Source organism: Athene noctua, unplaced genomic scaffold (genome assembly GCF_965140245.1).
Source record: "Athene noctua unplaced genomic scaffold, bAthNoc1.hap1.1 HAP1_HAP1_scaffold_114, whole genome shotgun sequence".
In the NCBI taxonomy this organism is placed as follows: domain Eukaryota; kingdom Metazoa; phylum Chordata; class Aves; order Strigiformes; family Strigidae; genus Athene; species Athene noctua.
In genome coordinates, this window is record NW_027437592.1 from 65,491 (window position 1) to 91,314 (window position 25,824).

Genomic DNA, 25,824 nt, shown 5'->3' on the forward strand with positions numbered 1-25,824 from the left:
CAACGCGTGCAGATACAAGTTCTGCAGCTGGCATTCCAACCCCCCCGGAGGGAAGCAGCAACGTCACAAGTCTGCGTCCAGCAACAGCCGGGAGTGCTGGATTGGACCTGACAACCGCTCACACAGTAAGGATACTTGATTGCTCAGTTCACTTGCTGTCTGTAGCAGGAACCCCCTTAGCTGCAGGACGAGGCTGTGAGACAAGACACACACCAATATGGTTAGCAGTCAAGCTCCGATGTTTATTAGAAAAACAAGTCCTTATCTATTCTTGTGACAGCAAATCCGTGCGTTGCTCTGGCGCATGCTCATTTCAAAAACTCGTTCCTCTCAGCACTTTCAACAAGCGCTACTAAGCGTGCACAACCGGTAGATAAATTTCTGCTTTCTTATTCTACAGGTTCCTTTATTATCTGTTTCTTCCCTAATGAGCAAAAATACTTTCGCTTTTAGCCATCGTTAATCTAGACGCCGTTAGTCTTCTAACACAAGTGCGTCATTAATTTAGACATCGTTAATCTAACTTGAATGCTGATGACACTTTTACATTGTCAGTGACGCAGACAGTTCGCGACCCGGCATATGCGCCCACAGCTGTCAACAAATGTTTCAGGACCCTCACCCTCTAATACACAGGCGCTGTTATTAGGAAGATCATCTACCACATTATCAGGGCTTTTTGTACTACCAGGTGTCGTTGATTCTGATAGTACCGATGAAATTAAAATTATGGCATGGACTCCATTTCCTCCCTGCACAGTACCTAAAGGTAGTCGTATAGCGCAATTAATATTGATTCCAGCAGGGATGGACTCCCTCATTCCTAATCCCTCTCCTAAAAGGCAAGGAGGATTTGGGTCTACAGAAAACCCACAAATCCTATGGGTGCAATCTATTTCTCAGAAATGACTCCTATATCAATGTACTCTTATCTGCAGGGGACAGCAAGTAGTACTAAGTGGAATTATTGATACTGGAGCGGATGGCACAATAATATCTCAGGCCAAGTGGCCTCCACAATGGCCTCTGACTAATGTGTCCCATGCACTGGCTGGAATTGGAGTAACTAGTAACAGCCGCCAAAGTGCAGAATTAATCCAGATCCAGGGTCCAGAGGGGCATGTAGCCTCTGTTAAACCTTTCGTGTTACCTGTTCCTTTGATTCTATGGGGGCATGATGTGCTGTCTCAGTGGGGAATGTCCATCCAAACTCATTTTTAGAAGGGGTCATTGAAGCGCACAACACCCTTAAATTAACATGGAAAACCAATACTCCTATTTGGGTAGATCAGTGGCCCCTAGCACTCGAAAAGCTTCGCGCCCTCCAAGAATTAGTTATGGAGCAGTTAACAAAAGGGCATATTGTGCCTTCTACTAGTCCTTGGAACTAGCCTATTTTTGTGATTAAAAACCAAACCAGCAGGTGGCGTTTGCTCCACGACCTCAGAAAAATTAATGACGCTATGGAAGACATGGGAGCCCTCCAACCAGGACTCCCGTCCCCCACTATGATTCCTTGGAATTGGTATTTGACTGTCATTGATCTTAAAGATTGCTTTTTTAATATCCCACTACATTCTGATGATACTCCTAAATTTGCTTTTTCAGTTCCAAGCGTCAACATGCAAGCTCCATTGCAAAGATACTAGTGGGTTGTGCTGCCACAATGAAGAATAGTCCTACAATTTGTCCGTGGTGTGTAGCTAAGGTACTTAGTCCTGTTAGGACTGCAATGCCTAGTGTCTTGTTATATCATTATACAGATGACATCTTAGTGGCAGCACAACATCACAAGGTCATGGAGGAAGCTGTAGCCCTTGTCACTACTGCTGTCAATTCAGCAGGCCTCTGTATCGTGCCAGAAAAAAATCAGAAAATACCACCATTTAAGTACTTAGGTTGGCGCATCAGGATTCGAACTGTAATTCCTCAACCTTTACAGATACAGACAAACATTAGAAATCTGCATGATGTACAGAAACTGTTGGGAACAATTAATTGGGTCCGACCACTGCTGGGAATTTCTAATGCAGACTTAAATCCTTTATTTGAACTGCTCAGAGGAGATACTGACTTACTTTCTCCTCACAGTCTTGACTCTGAGGCTGTTAACCCTTTGCAAAAGGTTGCCACAGCGATCACAAACAGGCAAGCTCATCGATGGGCCCCTGAACTACCATTTCACCTAATTATTTTAAATCCCGTTTGACAACTTCATGCGCTGATTTTTCAGTGGGATTCTCAGAAACCAGATCCACTGTTAATTATTGAATGGATTTTCTTGCCGAATCAATCTACAAAAATAATTTTGACACAGCATGAGATGTTTGCTTCTCTGATAATTAAAGCCAGACAACGCTTACTAACATTATCAGGGAAAGACTTTGTTTATGTCTGCTTACCTGTGACAAACATATATTTACAATGGCTTTATCAGCAATCAGACTCTTTTAGTATGGCACTAGCAGACTATATGGGTCAACTTACATCCCATCCACCTCTGCATAAACTGCTCAACGCCAGCATTCATTTGATATCCAGACCAAAAAAGAGTGATCGACCGTTACAAGCACTTACTGTATTTACGGACGGGTCTGGAAAATCACCCAAATCAGTCATGTAGTAGTTAGGGCTTGGCGGTCGGAAGATGTCGCGCTGTACGGAAAGGTAGGACCCCTCTCCAGATAGCAAATAGCGTTATAGCGCGTAGTTATGATGTAAGCGGACGGAAGTGACGTTGTAAACCTAGGCTATATAATGCTGTGTTAGTCAACGATAAACACCAGAATGCTGAAGGTCTCGAACGACAGTTTGGACTTACCTTTCAACAAGCATCTAATATTGCTGTGTGTCCTGACTGCCAAAGGCATTCTTTTCCATCAATAGCAAGAGGAGTTAATCCTAGAGGTCTACAGAGCTTACAGCTATGGCAAACAGATGTTACGCATTATCCAGAATTTGGTAATCTGAAATATATTAATTCTTCTATTGATACCTTTTCAGGTGCTTTGTTTTCTTCTTGTCACACAGGAGAAAAGGCGTGTGATGTTCATAAACATTTAACGCGTGCCTTTGCCACTTTGGGCATACCCTCTCAGATAAAAACAGACAATGGTCCTGCATGTTTCAACTACAACAAAAGCCTTTCTCGACTCCTGGGGTGTAACTCACATTACTGGCATCCCTCATTCCCCTACAGGTCAATCTCTGATTGAACGTTCTCATCAGTCTTTAAAGCGTTTATTACAACAACAAAAGGGGGGAGCAGGGATTGCCACCCCTGAGGAACGACTACAGAAGGCTTTGTATGTTTTTAACTTTTTGAATTGTTCCTTGTTAGAGAATAATCCTCCAATAGTTCAACATTTCAATGCGAATGCCTCGTTTGAGACACGAGTTAAAGCTCCAGTGTTGGTTCATGACCCAGAAACAGGTAAAATAATAGGACCATATCCCCTTGTCATGTGGGGAAGAGGTTATGCTTGTGTTTCCACAGAAAAAGGCCCCAGGTGGATTCCAGCAAAGAACGTGCGTCCTTTCCGTGAATCCCTACCTCGAGCACTTGACGAGCCCAGCGAGGGTTCTGCTCAATCTGCAGATCATCCTCCCGAACAGCAACTCCCTGATCCTTTTGAGGCTGCAGAGGATATTCACCAAACTTCATAAACTGAGGATTGTTACACGAGTCAAGACAAAGGAGTACCTATAATAGATACTGTCTGTACTCGATGTGGGTATTGCAAACCTTGGGTTTTTTGTGTATGTTGTGGTTGTCCTAGGAAGGGATCAAAGAAAAATGCAAGAAGTAATTTGCATGGAAGAAAAAAGGGGGCAAAAAGAAATCTTTAAAATAGTTTCTGCTTTTTTAACACTGATGACAATAGTGAGAGGCTATTCATTTCCCCCTGCACTTCCTAAGGTCAACGTTTGGGTCACGCTAGCAAATGTAACTGGGCAAGACACTTTGTGCCTTGCTACCGCTTCACCTAATTACCCCTCCTCTACATGTCTCGTAGGCCTGCCATTAGATAAGTGGCCAATACCTGAAAGTATAAAACACGTCTTTCCAGCGCTGATGCAAAATTTGACAGATAAGTGGGATGTACGGCTCTCTTTTCTCCCACAAGCTACTCTGGAACCACAAGAAATTGAACTTCTTGGATCGATAAAAATGGGGTTTTGTGTTAAGTTTAACTATACAGGAAAAGATCAATCTGAGGCCTGGGATGTTTCTCCTACCCATCCCATTTTTTAAAATGCCAGCGTTTGGTGTAATTATACAGCAACAAACCTCTCTAAGTCTAGCAATAATCCACTTCTGTTACCATCGGGAATATTCTTTATTTGTGCAGATAGAGCATGGCCCATTATCCCTTCTCACATAAAGGGAGGCCCATGTAGCCTTGGTCATCTTTCTGTTTTGACTCCTAATACATCTATGATTTTGCAGCATCGTTTATCCCACAGAGTGAAGCGTGACATTCATGCATATACTCCTGATTGTGACGAAAATGCAGAATTTTGGTCCTTGGGTAAACGCTTTGCTGCTTCTTTTCTGCTACCAGGAGCCGCTGCTGGAAAAGCATTAGCAACATTAGATAAACTTGGCTGCTGGCTTGCTAAACAAACAAATGCCACTAGCAAAGCTTTGTCTGGTCTTTTATTAGATGTAAATAGTATCCACCATGCTACATTACAAAATAGAGCTGCTATAGATATTTTGCTTTTAGCACAAGGCCATGGTTGTGAAGATTTTGAAGGCATGTGTTGCATGAATCTCTCTGACCACTCGGAATCGATTCATGCCAGTATCCAACAGCTTAAAAAAGGAGTCTCTAAACTCCAACAAGATGATAGTTAGGATTGGTTAGACAAGCTTTTTGGAGGATGGGGGTTATCAGGGTGGCTTAGAAGCTTAGTAAAGACTATTGTTTATGCTCTGGCTGTTTTTATTCTCTTATTGCTTTTTCTGCCTTGCTTGTTACAATGTTTGCAACAATTGATGGAACGCTCTATGAAAAAGATTCTTTCTGTACAACAGGAAGGGGGAGGTGTGGGGCTGGACTTGAAAGAAGCAGACAGGACGGCGCGCCCTGCTTCACTGTTGTTGTGAGAAGGGGATGTACTGGACCTTGTAGGCCATAAGCCTTGGGCAGCCTGATAAGGGGAATAAAGACGTGCTGATGTGGGGGAGAGTTACTGCCCCTATGAGTCATGTGGCGCCGGAGAAGAAGAAAATATAAAGTCTCTGAAAAACAACTCAGTGTCTGCAAAAACAACTTAGTCGTAAACAGTCCTGTTGTTAGAGTTTTAATTAACTACCAATCAACGAGCGTTGATAAAGAATGTTGAAGTATGGCAACCAATCAATGTAAGACGCGTGTCTTCTAATTTCTTCTAATTTTCTATATAAATGAATGATTTCTGCAATAAACTCTCTGACTCTGCTTGCATCAAGCTGTGTCCTGTCTCTCAATCGTGGCATGTACTCTAATCCTTTCATGTGCAGCTAGCTTAATAAAATATCTTTCCAGTGAGCTTTCTCTTTAAATGCCAGTAGTTCAAACAGACTTGTCGTCAGTGCTTCACATTTGTAAATCTGGCGAAGATTTTTTTTTTTTCCCCAATTACAGCAGCCAGCCTTTTCTCACCTTGAACTTAATATTGCAAGTAGCACTTCAAAACATTGTTTGAATAATAAAAATCTGGGGGTTTTTTGTAGTGATGCTGATGTAGTTCTACCTCTTACTGCTCTGGTGACTGCTGCTGAACTTCCTAAATCTTCCTCTCTGCCAATCCGCAGTTTGTTGGAACAGGAGGTAAATTTTATTTCAACATCTGCAGTGATTCTTGTATTTTAGTATCTTGTTTTCTATTAGTGTTTTATCGTAAGAGCTATCACGTGCCTTCACTAAGATAGCCAGCATCACCAAGTCTTCTTGGCCCCCAAGGACAATCAATACCCACAATTGGTAAGTAACTGTAACTTCAGAATTTATTTTAAAAACTTATCTTCAGCTAAACTGAATGTTGGCTCTGTTTTTTCTCTTTTCTCTCCCCACTCGAAAAGGTCATTGAAGGAGAGCCAATCCAGTTCACTCAGCATGTGGCAGACCAGGCTGGGAACTGTAGGGATTCTACAGAAATGCAACATACTGCTACTTACAACTTGTTAAATGAGGCTGTAACACATAACGTACAACAGGTGATTTATCATTAAATAAGCACGCACGGGTAGTTGTGGAGAATACTGGTGGTTCCAATTTTTAAATGGCTTAATTGCAACTGGCCTTAACAAAGGGATCTGTGCTTGCAGTAAGATTATTTAAACTCCAGTACATGACTGAAAAGAGGACTCTGAAAAATGAACAGTTTTTGAGGAAACCATAATTACATATAAAAATGAAATATAAGTAAAGGATCAGGTGGAAAGCCACTCTTTTGATTACTGGCAGAATAGGGCTGAAGAAATTCATTTCCCAATAGAAATCAACCTCCAGCTTTCTTTTTTTTTCACAACACAGTTGATACTGATTGAGCAAATTATTGGAAAAGTCAAGGCTGTCATTTTATGACAATTCTGAATTTCCTCAATGTAGCCATCTCAAATAGCCAAGCTGCTTTCTCTCAGTTGGAGAGAGTCTCTTTTGTCTCTTATTGCAGCGTCAAGTTACTCCTTCCTTTTGCTATGTATTAGTTATAGATAGATTGTAAGGGTGCATGGTGCTTATAAAATATTAAAGATGAGTCAAAACAAAAATCAGGATCCACCCCACATATTGTCTAAAACCTCAGATTCAGAAAGCAAGACAATAATGCTTCAGAGCCAAGAACGGGCCAAAGACATCATCATGAGGCAACAACATAGGAAGTGTATGCAGAAGAAGTTAAAAGAAATTCGAGAGAAGATGAGTTGAGATCTATGCATTGCTTTGAAGATCAGCAGTGTGAAGTGTTAAGCATACCAAGGAGTGGCAGAGGAATGGTGGGCACTTGGCACATGGGAGGTGCGAGTCTCTTAGACACGGGCAGCCTCCATCCACAGTTGCAAAGCTGAGTATAAGGAGAGAAGATGGGGGGAACTGTTGGGGGTGAGGGTGTGGAAGGCAAGTATGAGGATCGAGAAATGAGCATAGTCTCAAATGAACAGAAAACGGGGAGAAAAATGCGTAAGTTGAGAACAAGAAGTGCTTGCCGCCACGCTCCTCCTTCATTGGCTTTCCTCTAAAATCAGAGTGGAGTGTGACAAATAGTGACATGTGGGTTTGGGTTTCTTTAGAAGTTCAAGTCGAGGACGCCTGCACAGTGAATGTACCCAAAGGACTCAGGCCCCATCACTACCAACATCAACAGCGGTCTTTGTGCCTGTGCCTCCACCTCCCTGGTATCTTCTGCCACCACAGGCACTTCCTCTTCCACAGGTGGCACCACCACCACTGCTTCCTCCTCAGTTCCCACCTGGGCAGCCTCCTTCTGCTGGGTGCACTGCCCCGCCGCCCCCGCCCCAGGATATCCCCCAGCTCCTGCAAACACATCAGCAGCTTGGGGACCAACAGCTCATCCAAATACCACCCCAACAACACAAGCACCCCCTTCACCTAGGGAGTTGTTTTACAGAGAGAAACAGGCTTAAAGAGGAGTAAGTATTTGGCTCAATGAAGTTCTGTTGTTTTTGATGTATGTATTTCCATAGCATATTGGACTGCAGTTACACACAAATGCATCTGACATAAGCAAAAGTGACATAGTTTTGTCCAACATACTTTTTCGTTGCAGATGGTAAACATGCAGAACTGAAACAAGATGAATTCATTCTAAAACTTTCCCTAAAACTTGTAGGAATTCTAAACTGGTTTTGCTTAAATAAGATGTTCACCTTCTGCATTTGCATGCAGTATACATTTTCTCATGTTGGTCATGTTTTGTTTGTTGGTGTCTTTATGTAATAAAGGTCAAACTATAATTGTAATAGAAGTCAAACTTATTTTAACAGGGGTAAGAAAAGTCCAGACTTGATGAGTTTACAAATGATTTTGTTAAGAAACAGATGGAATATGAGAAGATTCAAAAGGAGCGTAGGCGTTCATTTTCCAGGTAACTGCTTTACATATTGTAATGGAGAAGCAGATTGTCTAGAAGAATCAGGAGGAGTTCCACTCAAACTCTCTATTGTTAGATGGGTTGGATGATTCAAGGGAAAAGCAGTGAGAGGTGTTTCAGTGTTTCACATGAAGGTTACTAGCGCAGCTATGGCAGAGATTACAGTTGACTGAGAGTTTCTTTCCTAGAGTAATGGTATTGAGTCAAGTTACTAGAGGCTGAGTTTAGAAGCTTTTAGATATGATTTTTCTTGACATGTCGACACTATCCTTGGTTAGAGCTAGAGGTATGTGCAAGATTTTGCTAGGACATCTGCCTAGAAGTGTGGATTAAATGGGCTTGTATGTAAGGTTGCAGTACAAGTATTTTGCATCCCGTACCTATTGCCAAATAAGTAGTGAAGTTAAATAGACTAAGGCAGCATTGTAAAATTGAGCTTTGCTGTCTTTTCCTGATGTTTGATACTGTGCTGTAGCCATTAAGACTTGCTCTTTTTGCACCTTACTGCCACAAAAAGGATTTGCACTGCATGTAGTTGTGCAGCGAGAAATGTTCAGGTACCAGTAGAGGCCAGTCAATACCTGTGGTAGTTCCTGCAATACAAGGGAGTGGAAATAGAGGTTCCCTTCCTGTATGTTCTAAACTAACAAAGCAGCAGCTGTTTGTCTTGTAAGCAGAAACGTGCTCAAGTTCTTCAGCCTGCAGTACCATTCTGTCAGCAGTGAAAGAAGCTTTGACATAAGCATATGGAGAGGAAAAAACAAACTAAACCCAGTTATGTAGAAATAACTGTTCTGAATTAAATTCCTCTGTGTGTGTGCGAGTGTGCTCTCTGGTTTCTTTAAGGTCCCAGTCTCTCTCTAGTGCTTCTTCTTACTCTAGAAGTTCATATACCTACTCCAAGTCAAGACTGGGTTCTTCTCACGCTTGCTCCTACCATCAATCATCTAGTCATTCCCATTCTTGTTTCAGCTTGCGATTGCCGCCATATCCCAGAAGAGGCAAAGGGAAGAATCATCACAATCATTCCAGGTCAAGGTCACATGGTTATCACCGTTCAAGGTCACGATCACCCCCGTACAGAAGCCACCATTCACATTCAAGGTCTTCAGTAGGTAGAGGCCAGTCTCCCACTAAACACAAAAAAAACCCAGAAGAGAAGAAGAGGGGATGAGAATGAAGGAGTTCCCAATGCTGAATTGTTAGAATCTATGAGAAAACAAAGAGAGGCAGTTAGAGCAGAAGATGTTAAAATGGACTCTCTGTTCATGCTCCCAAGCAGAGCTGATGCCACCCCTGTGAGAGATGAGCCTATGGGAGCAGATTCTATTGCTGTCTGACTTGCTACTCCACGGAAAGTTCACCCAAAAGTGGCAAAAGATCCCCCAGAAACCAGACCAGCCAAGGAGAAAAGGGTAAAGAAAGACCATCCAAAAGAAACCAAGTCAGAGAAGCCCTCCAACAAAAAGGACAAGTCAAAAAAACCTATGGAGAAAAGCAAACCTTCTAAGGCAAAACCTGAAAAAAGAGGAGTAGATGAAAAGGTTGATAAAGAAAATGAAGCCACTTCCATAAAGACATCTAAACCAGAAACTGATGTATCAAAAACATCACCAAAGGGGAAGACTGAGAAAGAGAACGCGACTGGACAAAACGTCAAGCCCAAGCCTCAGGTAAACAGCTCCTGGTGGCTCTCTTCTGATCTAATTCAAGAGACTGATGAAGCTACACTTGTACCAGATTACGGTGAAAGTGACAGTGAGAGTAATGTGTCTGCAAAAGATGAGGAAACTGCAGGAGAAAATCCTACAGAGCCGGAAGAAAAAGCTGTTGATAAGGTCAAAGAGGATATGGCAGCACCTGCTGCAGCTGACCTGCCTGAAGCAAGCAGGAGTCAAAGTCAAAGCAGTCCAGGTGTTAGTCAAGGCCCTTCTGAGAGTCAGACTCGAAGCCACAGCAGCATTGTGTTCTCCTCCATCCCTTCGGTTGGGGGGATGGATGAGGAAGATCACAGGAGAATTCAGCAGATGAATGGGTGGCTCCAAGACTGGTGTTACCATCAGGGCTTTGGATTCGTCAGTCATGGGTTGGTATACAGGGCACCTGATCTTTTGACATTTGACGGGATGCACCTGTCCTGGAGAGGGAAGGGGATTTTGGGGCAGGAGTTAGCTGGGCTCATTGACAGAGCTTTGAACTAGATTTGAAGGGGGCAAAATATCGGCCCATCTGAAGTGCATGTATACCAAAGCGCACAGCATGGGTAACAAACAGGAGGAGCTTGTAGCTGTGATAAAACAGGAAAATTACGATGTTGTTGCTATTACAGAAACATGGCCTCAAGTTGTGTCAGGAAAGGTTTAGACTAGATGTCAGGAAGTATTTCTTTGCAGAAGGGGTTGTTGGGCTTTGGAATGGGCTGCCCGGGGAGGTGGTGGAGTCCCCATCCCTGGAGGGGTTGAAGAGTCGGGTCGATTTAGCGCTCAAGGATCTGCTGTAGTTGGGAACTGTCAGTGCTGGGTGAACGGTTGGACTAGATGATCTTCAAGATCATTTCCAGCCTAGATGATTCTGTGATTGCCAATGCAGGAGAGAGCCAAGACAGCAAGAAAAAGAGAAGCAGCAGCGTAAGAAGCACAAGAAGCAGAAGAAACAAATTTTGTTAAAATGTAAATGAATTCAAGCGTTGCAAATAATAACATGACATGACATACCCTGAGCTGTACTATCGCTGCTTATTTGACTTTTACATTGGAGTGTTATAAAAGTGAACAGTTTGTACAGGATTGTGAGTTGTGGCCATGTAACATGAAAGTCTTTGCAGGGGCATCTTATTTTTAATCACTGTTAATTAGTTTGGGTGGAGTTTACTGTATTGTGAAAATTTTCACAGTTGAATATTTTTTTAATTGCCTGGCAGAGGAAGCTGGTATCAGATTTAAAAGATCGGCAGAATGACTTGCAGGCCCAGTTATGTCACTTTTTGTTTACAATAAAAAGTTTTCAGTGAACTATCCAGTGTGATGGGATTTTGAGTGACAGCTGAACACTAGCGGAGAAAAGGCTCGTGACAGAAAATAGCTACCAGTAGAAGCTTGCTGATAGCTAACGTGTATGAAAAATAACTGTCCTGGTTCAGCTAGGATAGGGTTAAATTTCCCCAGCAGAGAAGGGGGAAGGGATCTCCAGCTGGGTTATTCATACCATGCTGACGTCAGGTCCGGGCACGGGAGCACAGGAAGCTTTTTCCTTTGTGGCTTTGGTCGCGGGGAGCATGCGAGCGAGCTGTCTGTAACCATTGCGGTATTTCTCTGTATATCTTCTTCTTGTTTACCGTTATGACTGTTTATTGTTGTTATCATTGATATTTTGTTGTTCAGATTGCTTATACACTGTTGTATTAAATTTCTCCTTATTTTAACCCGGAGTTTGTGCCCTACTTGCGTCCAAGGGTTGGGGAGGGACAACAGCAACGTGGTCTCCGGTCCTGGCAGGGCCTAAACCACCACAGCCTTTTTGGCGCACCAACGTAGAGCACAACAGGGTTGAAATAAGAATCAAAAAGGGACAGACCCTGACCAGAGTGTGTTAGAGCAATCTGTTAGTTGTAATTTTTCTGTTTGTATTTGTTTGATAAGAAAATGTTTGCAATGCTGGCCCACTTGCTTGCGTGGTGGGGTTGGATTAATCCTTATATCCAGTATATGATCCCAGTGCTGGTGGTTGTTATCGGTGGAAAATGTGTCAAGGGTCTTACTGTACTCTATCGGCACTGGACTGCTTATAATGTGCTGGTATCGCTGGGGGGGGCGGGTGGTACCTGTTTGCTGCCTGGGCTTTTGTGAGGGGTCTCACCCCCTCTGTGGGTGAGCCAGGGGAAGAGATCCTCTCGGGTTTTGAGAGTTTCAGTTATTCTTGGAGCATTCAGGCCAGTGTATTTGCAGCACAATGTTTGGGGGCATCTGCCAGATCTTGTTTTGGGCCATGCAGCATTTCTCTAACAATAGCAGTGCCCGGAAACCTGCCCCGAGGTCAGGTAACAGTGAGTGGCAAGGGCTGTGGGAAGAGATGGGCAAGCACCTGAGTCAGTGGGCACCCCCAAGGCTTTGGAATTTCACCCCCGAACAAATGCAGAGCCCCGATAAACTGGCGGAGTGCTTAAAAACGGTGTGTCGGCAACCTGGCAAAACCCGGGAGACACAGCTCGCTGCGACGTGCTGGGGACTTGCCCATGCCTGCCGTGTCCTTTTGAAGGCCACTCACTGCCCTCAAGGGGGAGGAAGGGCTGCAGGGTCTGAGAGTGAACTTACTGGGACAGCAGCTGGGCCGGGGGCACAGGCAGAGCCAGGCTCGGTCGCCTCCACCAGCACAGCAGCTGAGCCAGAGAGACAGCCAGGGCCGGGATCAGTCGCCCCGATACAGAAACCAAATACACCAGAAAGTCAGCTCGCAAAGGGGCGGATGGGGACGGGCCCGGCACGGGAACAGGAGGAAGGGCCAGAGGTGATCGTCCGATCTCTGTCCCCGACTGAGCTGCGAGATATGCGGAGAGATTTCGGCCGCCTGGGAGGCGAGCAGATTTGCACCTGGCTGCTCCGATGCTGGGACAATGGAGCCGGTGCTTTTGAGATGGAGGGGAGAGAGGCCAGGCAGCTGGGGTCTTTGGCCAAGGAGGCTGGCATTGATAGGGAAATAGGGAAACAGGCTCAAACCCTCAGCCTTTGGAGGCGACGCCTGCTCAGTGTAAGGGAGAGGCACCCCTACAAGGGTGATCTCCTATGTCAGCTGAGCAAACGGACCAGCACTGAGAAAGGCATCCAGAACCTCAGGGAGCTGGCTGTGTTTGAGATGATCTGTGGTGATCTGAATGAGGAGCAGTCACCCATGGACCCAGATCAGGCCCCTTGCACACACCTGATGTGGCGAAAGTTCCTGAAGAGCGCACCAGAAGCGCACTCGAAAGCGCTGGCAATAGTGTCCTGGGGGACAGACACCCAGACTCTGACAGTGGATGGAGTGGTTGGCCAGCTCCGGCAATATGAGGGAAATCTCCCTTCATCTCAGCATTCCCTGGTCTCAGCTGTGGAGGAACTGTCTCAGAGGGTCCAGAGAGTGGAAGAGGACGTGTCCTACGTTCCACCTGCACGGGCTGATGTCTCAGCCATTAGAAGTAAACGTTTCCCCACCCAAGAGAAGGGCAGCAGCAGGCACACACCACGAGGCACCCTGTGGTTTTTCCTCCGTGACCATGGAGAAAACATGAGGAGGTGGGATGGACAGCCCACTGCCACCCTGGCTGCACGAGTAGAGCAGCTGAAAGGGAAGACCATCACCAAAGGGGAGTCCTCCAAGAGGAGCGCAGCTCCAGTGTCCAGTCAGAAATCCCCCAGGCAGAACAGAATGGTGAACGTTATGTCTGACCCTCTTGAGGGGACCAGTAAATCATTCTCACAAGAAGTGAGTGATGATGAGCAGGATTAGAGGGGCCCTGCCTCCAGCCAGGTGGAGGAAAGGGATAATGGGATTTAGTGGACAGTGTGGATCCGATGGCCTGGCACGTCAGACCCACAAGAGTATAAGGCTTTGTGGACACTGGCGCTCAGTGCACCCTGATGCCATCGAGCTACAGTGGGGTTGAATCCATCTGCATCTCCGGAGTGACAGGGGGATCCCAACAGCTGACCCTACTGGAAGCTGAAGTGAGCCTGACTGGGAAGGACTGGCATAAGCACCCCATTGTGACTGGCCCAGATGCCCCGTGCATCCTGGGCATAGACTATCTCAGGAGAGGGCACTTCAGAGACCCAAAAGGGTACCGGTGGGCTTTTGGTGTAGCTGCCCTGGAGGAGGTTGAACAGTTGTCTACCTTTCCCGGCCTCTCAGAGGATCCCTCAGTGGTGGGGCGGCTTAAGGTTGAGGAGCAGCGAGTGCCGATTGCTACCAGGACGGTGCACCGGCGGCAGTACCGCACCAACCGAGATTCCCTGGTCCCCATCCATCAGCTGATCCGTCAACTAGAAAGCCAGAAGGTGATCAGCAAAACTCACTCACCCTTCAACAGCCCTACATGGCCTGTGAGAAAGCCTAATGGCGAATGGAGGCTCACTGTGGACTACCGTGGCCTGAATGAAGTTACGCCAGCGATGAGTGCTGCCGTGCCGGACATGCTGGAGCTCCAGTATGAACTGGAGTCGAAGGCAGCCAAGTGGTACGCCACGACTGACATTGCTAACGCGTTCTTCTCCATTCGCATAGCGCCGGAGTGCAGGCCACATTTTGCGTTCACTTGGAGAGGCATCCAGTACACCTGGAATCGATTGCCCCAGGGGTGGAACCACAGCTCCACCATTTGCCATGGACTGGTCCATACTGCACTGGAGAAAGGTGGGGCTCCAGAACACCTGCAGTACATTGATGACATCATTGTATGGGGGACACAGCCGAGGAGGTCTTTGAGAAAGGGAAGAAGATAATTGAAATCCTCCTGGAGGCCGGCTTTGCCATTAAGCAAGAGAAAGTTAAGGGGCCTGCAAGGGAAATTCAGTTCCTAGGGATAAAATGGCAAGATGGGCGTCGCCACATCCCAGTGGAGGTGATAAACAAGATAACAGCCATGGCCCCACCAACCTCTAAAAAGGAGACTCAGTCTTTCCTGGGCGCTGTGGGGTTCTGGAGGATGCACATCCCCAACTACAGCCTGATTGTGAGCCCTCTCTACCACGTAACCCGCAAGAAGAACGATTTTGAATGGGGCCCTGAGCAACAACAATCCTTTGAGCAGATTAAACGGGGGATTGCCCAAGCAGTAGCCCTCGGGCCAGTCCGGGAAGGGCAGGAGGTTCAGAACATGCTCTACACCGCAGCCGGGGAGAACGGCCCTACCTGGAGCCTCTGGCAGAGAGCACCTGGGGAGTCCCGAGGCCAACCTCTGGGCTTTTGGAGCCGGGGATACAAAGGCTCTGAAGCTAATTACACACCCACTGAGAGGGAGATACTGGCAGCGTACGAAGGAGTTCGGGCTGCCTCAGAAGTGGTCGGCACTGAAACACAGCTCCTCCTGGCACCCCGACTGCCGGTGCTGGGGTGGATGTTCAAAGGAAAGGCCTCCTCCACGCATCATGCAACCGATGCCACGTGGAGTAAATGGGTTGCGTTGATAACACAACGGGCTCGAATAGGGAACCCCAGCCGCCCAGGGATACTAGAGGTGATTACGAACTGGTCAGAGAGCAAAGATTCCAGGATGTCGCCAGAACAGGAGGTGACACGTGCTAAGGAGGCCCCACCATATAACGAGCTGCCGGATGAGGAGAAGCAATATGCCCTGTTCACTGATGGGTCTTGTCGCATTGTGGGAAAACATCGACGGTGGAAGGCTGCTGTGTGGAGTCCCACACGACGGGTCACTGAAGCTGCTGAGGGACAGGGGGAATGGAGCCAGTTCGCAGAGGTGAAAGCCGTTCAGCTGGCTTTGGATATTGCTGAGCGGGAAAAGTGGCCGAGGCTCTACCTCTACACCGACTCGTGGGCAGTGGCGAATCCCCTGTGGAAATGGCTGCAGCAACGGAAACAGAGCAACCGGCAACGTAAGGGTAAAACCGTCTGGGCTGCTGAGGTGTGGCAGGATATTGCAGCCCGGGTGGAAAACCTCGTTGTGAAGGTGCGCCATGTGGATGCCCATGTACCCAAGAGTCGGGCCACTGATGAACATGGACACAACCAGCAGGCAGACCAAGCTGCTAAGATTAGAGTGGCTCAGGTGGACTTGGACTGGCAGCGCAAAGGTGAACTGTTCATAGCCCGGTGGGCCCACGAGACCTCGGTAGTGGTAGCAAGGTAGAGATGCAACATACAGGTGGGCTCAAGATTGAGGGGTGGACCTCACTATTGACACCATCGCAGAGATCATCCACGGATGTGAGACGTGTGCTGCAATCAAACATGCCAAGCGGGTGAAGCCCCAGAGAAATGGAGAGCGATGGTTGAAATATAGATATGGAGAGGCCTGGCAGATCGACTACATCACACTGCCACAGACCCGCCACAGGAAGCGCCACGTGCTCACAATGGTGGAAGTAACCACTGGGTGGCTGGAAACTTACCCAGCGGCCCATGCCACCGCCCGGAACACCATCCTGGGCCTTGAAACCCAAGTCCTGTGGCGACACGGCACCCCAGAGAGAACTGAGTCAGACAACGGGACCCACTTCCAAAACAACCTCAGAGATGCCTGGGCAGAAGAACACGGCATCGAGTGCGTCTGCCATATCCCCTACCACGCACCAGCCTCTGAGAAGATCGAGCGCTACAATGGAGCGTTAAAAACCACACGGCTCTGTTGGCCCCAGGACCGGCCCATGGTGCCACGCTGACTGCTCCGGGACAGGACCTTTATGGCGCTGCCCACGCCAGAAATGAGTGGCAGTGCCGTGCTGCCCGCCCTGGGAACGGAGCCTGATGGCGCTACCCATCCCTGCACCAAACACTGGTGTTGCACTGCCCTTCCCATAACCAGAACCCGACGGCGCTGCTTGCCCCGGGTCCGGCCCCCAGAGCCATGCTGCCTGCCCATCAACTGAACTCTGCTACTGTGCTCCCCGCCCCAGGACAAGCCCCCGGTTCCACCCTGCCCACCCCAGGACCAGGCCCCAACAGTGCTGCCATCCCCATGACTGGACCCTGATGCCCCTACCAGCCCCGGGACCAAACGCCAGAGCTGTGGGAGGCATCGGCCTGTCAGCCCTGCACAGCCTCTGAAAAGCACCTCAGCTTGATGAGCAACAGGCCTTGGGAGAAAGGTAGTTAGGGCTCGGCGGATGGAAGATGTCACGCTGTACGGAAACGTAGGACCCCTCTCCGGATAGCCAATAGCGTTTAGCTCATGATGTAAGCGGATGGAAATGACATTGTAAACCTAAGCTATATAATGCAGTGTCACCTATCAATAAACGCCATTTGCCATCCACCACGTTGGTGTCTGAGAGCTGATGGCCCAAGCGGCCTCAGGTTGGTCACCATGCCGTTCCTGAACCAGGTCGACATGCCGATTTCAGGCAACAATCAGACACTGCTGAGTTGTGCCGAGGCGGCAGGAAAACCAAGGGACAGCCGCAGCACTGAGCGGTGGGACAGTCCTGAGCGGTGAGAAGTTACCGCCGCGGGAACAGCGCCTGAGCGAGCAGGGCATTGGTCTGCACAGCCCGTGTGAGAGCGGCCTTGTGCTGGCAGGAGAAACGCTTGATAACTGCCTAATCGCTGATTTGTAACTGTGGAGTACGAGCTTTGGCGAGAGCATACGTATGTGCTATTGGAAAAATAAACGGCTTTGCTGGATGTAACTCTCCTGGAGTTGTGCAGGTCCGATATCCTCCCGTAGGGATGGATGAAGGAGATCCAGTGCTGAGAAAAAAAATCCCTGCTGAGCAGTTATACTCAATCCTGACTGATTGTGGGGGGCTTTTGGGGGGGCTGGAGGGTCAGGGAGGGGGTTATGGGACCACTCCTGTGCCATGATGATGCAATTTTGGGGCATTTCAAAGCTGTTATTGTGCAGTTACGGGGCTCTCTGTCGTCAGTTTGGGTGTTGCTATGGGTCAGGGGTGTCGCTATGGATGTTCAGGAGTTCTGGGGGTCTCCTCACATGATGATGGCGCTGGGGCGTGTGGTGGTTTAAGCCCTGCCGGGACCGGAGACCACATTGCCGTTACCCCTCCCCCACCCTCAGCTGGTCAGGCTGGCAGTGAGGCACAAACCCTGGGTTAAAATAAGAAGAAATTTAATACAACAGTGTAATAAGCAATCTGAACAACAACAGTAGCAATGATAACAGCAATAAACAGTAATAACAGTAGACAAGACAGAAGATATACAGAGAAATACCACAATGGTTACAGACAGCGCGCTCGCATGCTCCCCGCGACCAAAGCCACAAAGGAAAAAGTTTCCTGTGCTCCGCGCCCAGACCTGACATCAGCATGGTATGAATAACCCAGCTGGAGACCCCTTCCCCCTCTCTGCTGGGGAAACTTAACCCTATCCTAGCTGAACCCGGACAGGGCTCTTCTCGGCAGCGCAGAGGTAGATGCGCCATCCCGCTTGCTGGACTGCCCGCAGTGCCGTGCTCACCAACACCCCCTGCCCGGCCTCCAGCACCACCCCTACCCTAGGGGGGGACACACACTGGCAGCGGGAAATGGGGGGGACCCAGGGGCATGGGGGGTGCCCCATAGGGCTGGGGGGGGGCATGGAGATGTTGAGGTGTCACCGAAAACGGGATAACAGAACTTATTGACACCAACTGGATGCAGATAAGCAGACACAGCACTAAAATCATACATCTTATATAGTATTTATTCATACATATTCATTAAGTATCCATACAGAAGCATACCATTTCCTAGAAATCATTAACATACTCTCCTCCTATTTCTGATTCTGCGCAGCAGAGCCCAGGGATGTCTAGAAATGGGTCTGGGGTGTAATATGGGTCGGTGGCCCATGAGCCAGTGGCCGCGATCTCCCCCCAGTGGAAGTACATTTTACCGAGTTTCAGTGTTTCTTAGCAGGGGCCTACAAGTTGTTACAGTCGACCTTCCCCGGTTCCATTAATCTCACCTGAGACATTCCTTACAATATATTTTAGGTATTAAACTACTTCTGTTTAGACTCTTCCAGGGTGCCCCCCAGAGCTCCACAACCCTCTACAGGCCCCCCAAACCTCCCCTACAGACCCCAAACCCCCCCAAACCCACCACAGCTCCCCTAAATCCCCTCAAACCCCTCCCCAGCTCCCCCACATACACCCTAAACCCACCCAATTTCCCCCAACCCCCCCCAGCTCCTCTCCAGGCCCCCTTAACCCCCTCAGATCCCCCTCAGCATCCCAACCCCCCCAAATTTACCCCAAGCCCTCCGCAGCCCCCCTAAACCCCCAAAACACTCCCCCCACCTTCAGGAGGCGGCAGAGCAGGCGCTGGTGCAGGCAGGAGAGGACAGGGAAGCCCTTCTTGCTGGTGAGGAAGATGCTGGCAGGGAGGAAGGCTGCTTGCCTCGGCTCTGGTCAATGGCCGCCCCCAAGGGCGAGTCCGGCCCCACCTCCAGGGCTGGGTGGGGAGGGGGGGCGGCATCAGCACCAGGCACCACCCACCGCGGGAGGGACACGCGGGGCCTAGTCTTGTCCTCCTATCCCCCACCTATGGGGCCAGGGTGGTGGTGGGGGGAGTTTGGCCCAAACCACACCCACCAGGCCCAGGCTCCACCCCCTGCGGGTCCTAGCTCCACCCACTTCTATTTACATACCTAGCACAGCAGCAAAATATGCAAATGAGGCAGCCGGGGCAGGCGCAGAGCCCACTATGAGTGCAGGGGCGGGGCCTGCATGCAGATGAGACTGCATGGAGCACCATATGCAAATTAGACCACTTGCAACCTTCATGCAAATCAGAGGGCGAGGCTTAAGGGCGAAAGGGAAGGCAAATCAGAATGACCTGGTTTTGGCATAGAAATGAGGGGGAGGAGCTTTCCTACAAGCAAGTAGTGGGTAGGATGCGGCATGCAAATGAGATGTGGCAGTGCCTCCCAAATGAGGGGGCAGGGCTTTGCATCCAAATGAGATTGTTCTCTCCATGCAAATGGTGGTGGCATGTCATGTTGCCTTTGGATGCAAATGGCGGGGGGGGCACTTCACATACACATGAAGGGGCGGGACCTGATGCACAAAGAGGTGCACGCTGGGATCAGGCATGGGGAAGCGGGAACTTTCATGCAAATACGGTCGCCGCCTGGAGAGGGAGTGGTGCTGCTGTATGCCAACTGGGGAGAGCACAGCAAATTAAGGGGCATGGCAGGGAAAGCGGAGCCTGCCATGCAAACCAGGTGACAGCTGGGAGAAAGGCTGGGTGCTAACTGAAGGGCCATGGCTATGCAAATGAGATCATGAGGGTGTGACCTTGCGGGTGGGGGGCCTGGCTACCCTCAGGGAGGGACGTGGCCATGCAAACAAGGCCTTGGGGCTGCTGAGCTTCCAGGTGGTGTGAGGGGCGGGGCTAATGGAGAGAGGGCAGCACTGTGCAATGATGAGCAGGGCTATGCAAATGAGGGCAGGGCAACAGTGAGGGGCATCACCATCAAGCAGCGCAGGCAAGGGATACAAATGAAGGGGTGCAGCTACATAAGCCAGGGGATGCAGATAAGGGGTGTGACTATGCAAAGCATATGCATGGACACACAAACAAGGGTGACACACCGTAGGGCCCCACCCACCACTGCAGGCCACTGGCCCTTTAAGAGCTCAGTAGCACCTCCCCACACACCCCGCTGCCCCTTCACAAGCTTCTTAAAGGGGCAGCGCTCCCCTCCACAGGCCACTCCCACCCAGAGGAGACTCCTTCCCCTTCTGCAAGCCCCTCCCCTTTAAGGCAGCAGCCCCTGGACCCGCCCCTTCTGGCCTCCTGACCTTAAAGCCACCAACACCCCAATGTCTGCTGCACGCCACCTCTATAAGGGCCCCCTTAAAGGGGTGGTACCTCAATGTCCGCTTCGCAGCCGATGCCCCCAGCAGTCATCTTGGAGAAAAGAGCATCGCCTCCCAATAAAGCCTTCACTTTGCCGGGCAACAAGTGCCCACTTCATTAAGGGTTGTCACACAAAGGAGGGTGGGAAGGGGGGTGCATTTTAGGGCTGCTTTTGGTGACTTATAGTTTAATTCTGTTAAAGAAGCAAACAACAACAAAACAAACAACGAAAAGCAGCAACGACAAACACCCAAAACCACCTGGAGTCAGTGGCAGGCATGGGGTGAGGGAGGAGGAGTCGCCCCAGCGGGCCCCGCCCCAGCGGGCCCCGCCCCAGCGGGCCCCGCCCCAGCGGGCCCCGCCCCAGCGGGCCCCGCCCCAGCGGGCCCCGCCCCAGCGGGCCCCGCCCCAGCGGGCCCCGCCCCAGCGGGCCCCGCCCCTACGCTCTGCTGACAGGCGGGGCCTCCCCGGCGGGGGGGCGAGGCTGTGCTACCTGCAGGAGGAGAAGGCAGTTAAGCCCCACCCCACAGAATTCAGCCACACCCCCTTTTCCCCAGGCCATGCCCACTCCACCCATGCCAGGCCACACCCCTCCCACCAAGCCAAGCCCCCAGACACCCATTTCATGGTAACACCATGGTGGGGAAAAGGGGGCCCTGCCCCCTCGCATGGCCTTGGAGGTGAGGAGCCCCGGGAGGCCAGAGTCTACAAGGCCAAGTTTAGCACCGGGATTTTGGGGGGGGGGGGGGGGGGGGAACACACAAAGTTTGGGGAGTAGGGGGGGGACTCTCAGAGCCACAGAGAGTCCCAAAATACCCCTAAACCCCACAGGAAACCCCTAAACCCCACAGGAAACCCCTAAACCCCACAGGAAACCCCTAAACCCCACAGGAAACCCCTAAACCCCACAGGAAACCCCTAAACCCCACAGGAAACCCCTAAACCCCACAGGAAACCCCTAAACCCCACAGGAAACCCCTAAACCCCACAGGAAACCCCTAAACCCCACAGGAAACCCCTAAACCCCACAGGAAACCCCTAAACCCCACAGGAAACCCCTAAACCCCACAGGAAACCCCTAAACCCCACAGGAAACCCCTAAACCCCACAGGAAACCCCTAAACCCCCCCAAAACGCAGAGACCCCTAAAAGACACCCAAATCCTCCATCTGGACACACAGGGACCCTCTAGATCCCCCCCAGGGACCCAAAACCCCTCCTGGACCCTTCCAGCCCCCCAACTTCCCCCAGAGACAGCCCTCAGGCCCCCCAAAGCCCCCCAGAGCTCCCAGGCCCCGCAAACCCCCCCAGCACCTCCCCCCAGCCCCTCCAAACCTCTGCCCATACTGGTGAGGGTAGCAGGGTCGAGGGTCACGGCCTCATTGACCTGGGGGTCAGCCTGGCCCCTGCTGGGCAGCTGCGAACCTGGGAGGGGGGGGGGGGGGGATGGGGCAACACACACACATCACACCATGGGGCAAAACCCCGACACACCCCAAAGCTCTCCCAGACCCAGATCAGCCCCCAAAAAACTCCCCAGATGCCTCCTGAAGCCCCCCCAGCCCCATAACTCCCTCTTTAACCCCCCCCGAGGCTTCCTGAAACCCCCTCAGCCCCATGACTACCCCTCCACTCCCTGATGCCTCGTAATGCTCCTGTGGCTCCATAACCACCTCCTGAAGCTCCTCATATGCTTCCTAACCCCCCACCTAGATGCCTTCAAAAGCCATCCCAACCCCATAACAACCTCCTGAAGCCCCCCAGATACCTCCAAAGGCCACCCCAGACCCATAACGACCTCTGAAAGCCCCACAGATGCCTCTGAGACCCCCCTCAAATGTCTACTGAAGACCCCAGCCCCATAAGGACCCCCAAACCCTGCCAGATGCCTCCTGAAGACCCCAGACCCTTAACTACACCTCAAATCCCCCCCGGTATGCTTCCTAAAGGCCCCCAGATGCCTCCAAAAGCCCCCCAGCCCCATAACTACCTCCTGTAGCCCCCCCAAACCTACCTTTAGCGACATTTTTCACAAGCTGGAGGTCTTCCATTGCCTTCACAAGCTCGTCCTCCTCACAGCCCTTAGGGAAGGTGATGGTGGTGGTGGTGCCGTCCAGGCACTCGGTCACCTGCCCCATGCGCTTGGGGCGGCCGGCCAGCTCGAAGCCGTTGAGCTGCTCCAGCGCCCACACCTGGCACTTCCCCCAAAATCCACGGGAACCCCTGGGCCCACAGAAAAGCCCCACAGGGCCTCCAAACCCTATAGGAGGCCCCCAAAACCAGCCAAGAATCTCCCTAATCCCATGAGAACACCCCAAACCCCACAAGAACATCCCAAATCCCATGAGAAACCCCCCCCAAACCCCAGGAAAGCCTCCCCAAACCCCTCAAGACCCTCCCAAAGCCCAGGAAGGCCTCCCCAAACCCCACAAGAAGCTCCCCAAACCACAGACACCCCCCGAAAGCCCCCAAGAACCTCCTAAACCCCCAAACTTCCCCCAAATCCTCCAAGAACCCTCTCAATCCCCACCAGAACCCCCTCAAATCCCATGAAAACTTCCTCAAACCCCACTAGAACGCTCCAAATCCCACAAGAACCCCCCGCTCACCAGGTCCTGCCTCAGTTTCAAGCCACCCACCTCCATCTCGGGGGCCTCTGGGGGGCTCCCTCCAAGGGCCGACGCTCGCTCGCCCGTGCCCGGGGCTCTTCTTTCTTTTTGTTTTTTAACCTCTTTTCGTGGGGGGGAGATGATGTCACCGCCTCAGCGATAAGCTCACACGCCCATCCGAAAACCCCCCGAATTCACCCCAAAAGCGGCCCCGCCCCGTGTGTGTGGGGACACACACACACAAGTCGCACCCCGCGCCCCTCCCCGGGAACAGCGCAGAGCCCCGCCGGCCCACACCGCCCCGCGCATGCGCCCTCCAGCCTTCGGCGGTTCCCTCAACCGCCGCCGCTTCCCCGCGCCACTTCACCCGGCGATGACGCCCCCACCTCTCCCCGGTAACGACGCCGTCACGGCACCGTGTGATGTCTGTGTCCGTGTCACCCGCCCCCCCCCCGGCGCTTACCGGAGCGCTTACCGGTCTCCTCGGCAGGCGGCGGCGGCGGCACGGACCCGGCGTTAAAATGGCGGCAGCTTCAAGATCCTCCCCGCCTTCCCGACCGCCTCCCACCCGCCGCGCTCCCATTGGCCTCAACGCACACTCCCATTGGCTGAGCGGGGCGGGCCAAGATGAAGCGCAGTGCTGATTGGTCCGACGCGGGGAAATAAGGAGGGGCGAGCAGCCGACGGCCTGATAGGCGGGGAGAAGCGGCGCGGCCGAGCGGGGCCCAGAGCGCTGCCGCCCCCAAATGGCCACCGGGGCGAAATTCAAAGTCTTTTATTGCGGTGGATCCCCATCCCGGCCCCAGGCTCCTCCTGAAGGGAAGCTGCTTCCAGTACACTGGAAACGGCCAATGTGCAGGGACCTGTAAAGTAGAACATTTCCTTTTAACACTGTGTTTTACTGTAATGTATGGAATTTCATTTATACATTTTCTTAACTACCCTCTGTAGTTGTTACCCAGTCACCCACTTGTAAGATGTTTGAAACCTTTAACTCCTTGCCTAGTAAAGATAAGACAGACCTGGGACACTCTGAGAAACTCCCCGAGTCCATCCCTGGTAGCAGGATCCTCAAGCAAACAAAGGGCCTAAGAAGACGCCAGTGTCACAAGTGCTGAGAGCTGGAACAAACGAGCTGAAGGAGGGATGAAGTAACTCCGTGACCAGAGATGGACACGAGAGACCTAAGGTTCACTAAGGGACAGTGAGAGAAAGGCTGTGGGGACCCCTAAGGAGGGGAGAAGACCCTGACTCTGTTTTTACTATGTAAATGAGTTCTAAGAAGCCATTAGCATCAGACTGCCTTTTCCAAGAGGTCTGGTGCCGATGAGTGATTTTGTGTGTATTAGTCAGAGAGGTTTGTTAGTAAGCGGGCACTTGTAGTGGAGTGATCCCCAGCACTGTGAAAAGGAACCCTGTGAGCGGTTCTTCGCAGTCCTGACTGGGGAGTGAAGCTCTTTGTTTCAGGGTTTTTGTAATTTTCCAAACTGACAATGAATTTTAAACCCCATTATTCACCTGTTTTACTACCAACAACCTGCCGGACCCCCTCACCCCAACAGGATTTTTCCAAACAGATCAAAGTTTTGTGTCTCCTATGGCACAATTTGGGAAGAAAAAAAAAAAAAAAAAAAAAGAAAAAAGTAAAGGATTAAAAGCTGCTGCTAGGAAAGCAGGAGTAACACTTTTCTGGCCTGGCTGGGGCCTGAGCTGAGGCCTTGGGCCTAACTCCATAATTAGGGCTCTGAAATTTAAGGACGACCTTTTAACCACTTGTTGCCCACCACCAAACATAAATTTACCATTTCTGAGTAACAAAACCCAGAGGGTTTCGGTCAGCGCAAGCCCCAGTTGTCAGAGCAGGGCTGCATATCGCTCCCCCAAGCCAAGTGATATCAGTTTTGGGGGATTGCGCCCCAAGATATGGCTCAGGGCTGTGTTTTTACCCCATCCCAGTGAAACAAAAACTGGGAAAATATCTGGCAGAGACATTTTTCCTTGGAATGCTCCTTTTCTCCCCACACCACCTTCCCCCAGGGCTGCTAAACCCCAGCCCTCTGCACCCCAAATCCTTTTGGGGCCTCTCTCCACTGGGTGCCCCTTTGCGTGCCCCCCTGGCCTTTTTGGGTGCCCCCCATGTGCTTGGGTGCCCCTTTAGATGGGGGACACACACACATGAGGGGATGGGGACATGGGGGTGTCAGAGCAGAGGGGGACGACACACATGAGGGGATGGGGACACAGGAGTGACAGGGACATGGATGTGTCAGAGGCAGGAAGATGGGGACACAGAGGGAGGTTGGGACATGGGGGTGTCAGAGGTGGAAGGATGGGGACATGGAGGGGACAGGGGTGGGGAGATGGGGTGTCAGAGATGGGAGGGGGATGGGGACGTGGGGAGACGGACAAGGGGGGATGGGGACATGGGTGTGGGGCCTGGGGCGGGTGGGGAAATGGGGGTGACAGGGACATGGGGGTGTCAGAGGCAGGGGGATGGGGACACAGAGGGTGATGGGGACACGGGGGTGTCAGAGCTGGAGGGGACAAAGACCAGGGACTGCCGAGATGGTGGTGCTGGAGCTGGGAGGCTGGTGACAGGGGGA

General features: G+C 50.8%; 1 protein-coding gene and 1 pseudogene across 1 annotated transcript; one reads left to right on the top strand and one right to left on the bottom strand.

Moving 5' to 3' along the window:
- The first annotated feature begins 2,647 nt into the window (after window positions 1-2,647).
- LOC141955052 (E3 ubiquitin-protein ligase RBBP6-like) lies at window positions 2,648-9,274 on the top strand (annotated as a pseudogene).
- An 11,604-nt stretch (window positions 9,275-20,878) lies between these two features.
- Window positions 20,879-23,804, bottom strand: LOC141955053 (uncharacterized). Its single transcript, XM_074895117.1, has 5 exons — window positions 23,697-23,804; window positions 23,252-23,343; window positions 22,627-22,835; window positions 21,960-22,037; window positions 20,879-21,105 (listed from the first exon to the last, which is right to left on the bottom strand). Exons 1-5 carry the CDS (start codon window positions 23,802-23,804, stop codon window positions 20,879-20,881), a joined length of 714 nt encoding a protein of 237 aa, XP_074751218.1.
- Between the last annotated feature and the right edge of the window lie 2,020 nt (window positions 23,805-25,824).

Coding starts and splice junctions, on each gene's coding strand:
- LOC141955053 (XM_074895117.1), bottom strand. CDS start 23,804: ATGGGAGCGCGGCGGGTGGGAGGCGGTCGGGAAGGCGGGGAGGATCTT. Junction 22,836..23,251: donor CAGAGGCCCCCGAGATGGAG/GTGGGTGGCTTG, acceptor CTGTGGGCCCAG/GGGTTCCCGTGGATTTTGGG. Junction 21,106..21,959: donor CGACCCTGCTACCCTCACCA/GTATGGGCAGAG, acceptor CTCCTCCTGCAG/GTAGCACAGCCTCGCCCCCC.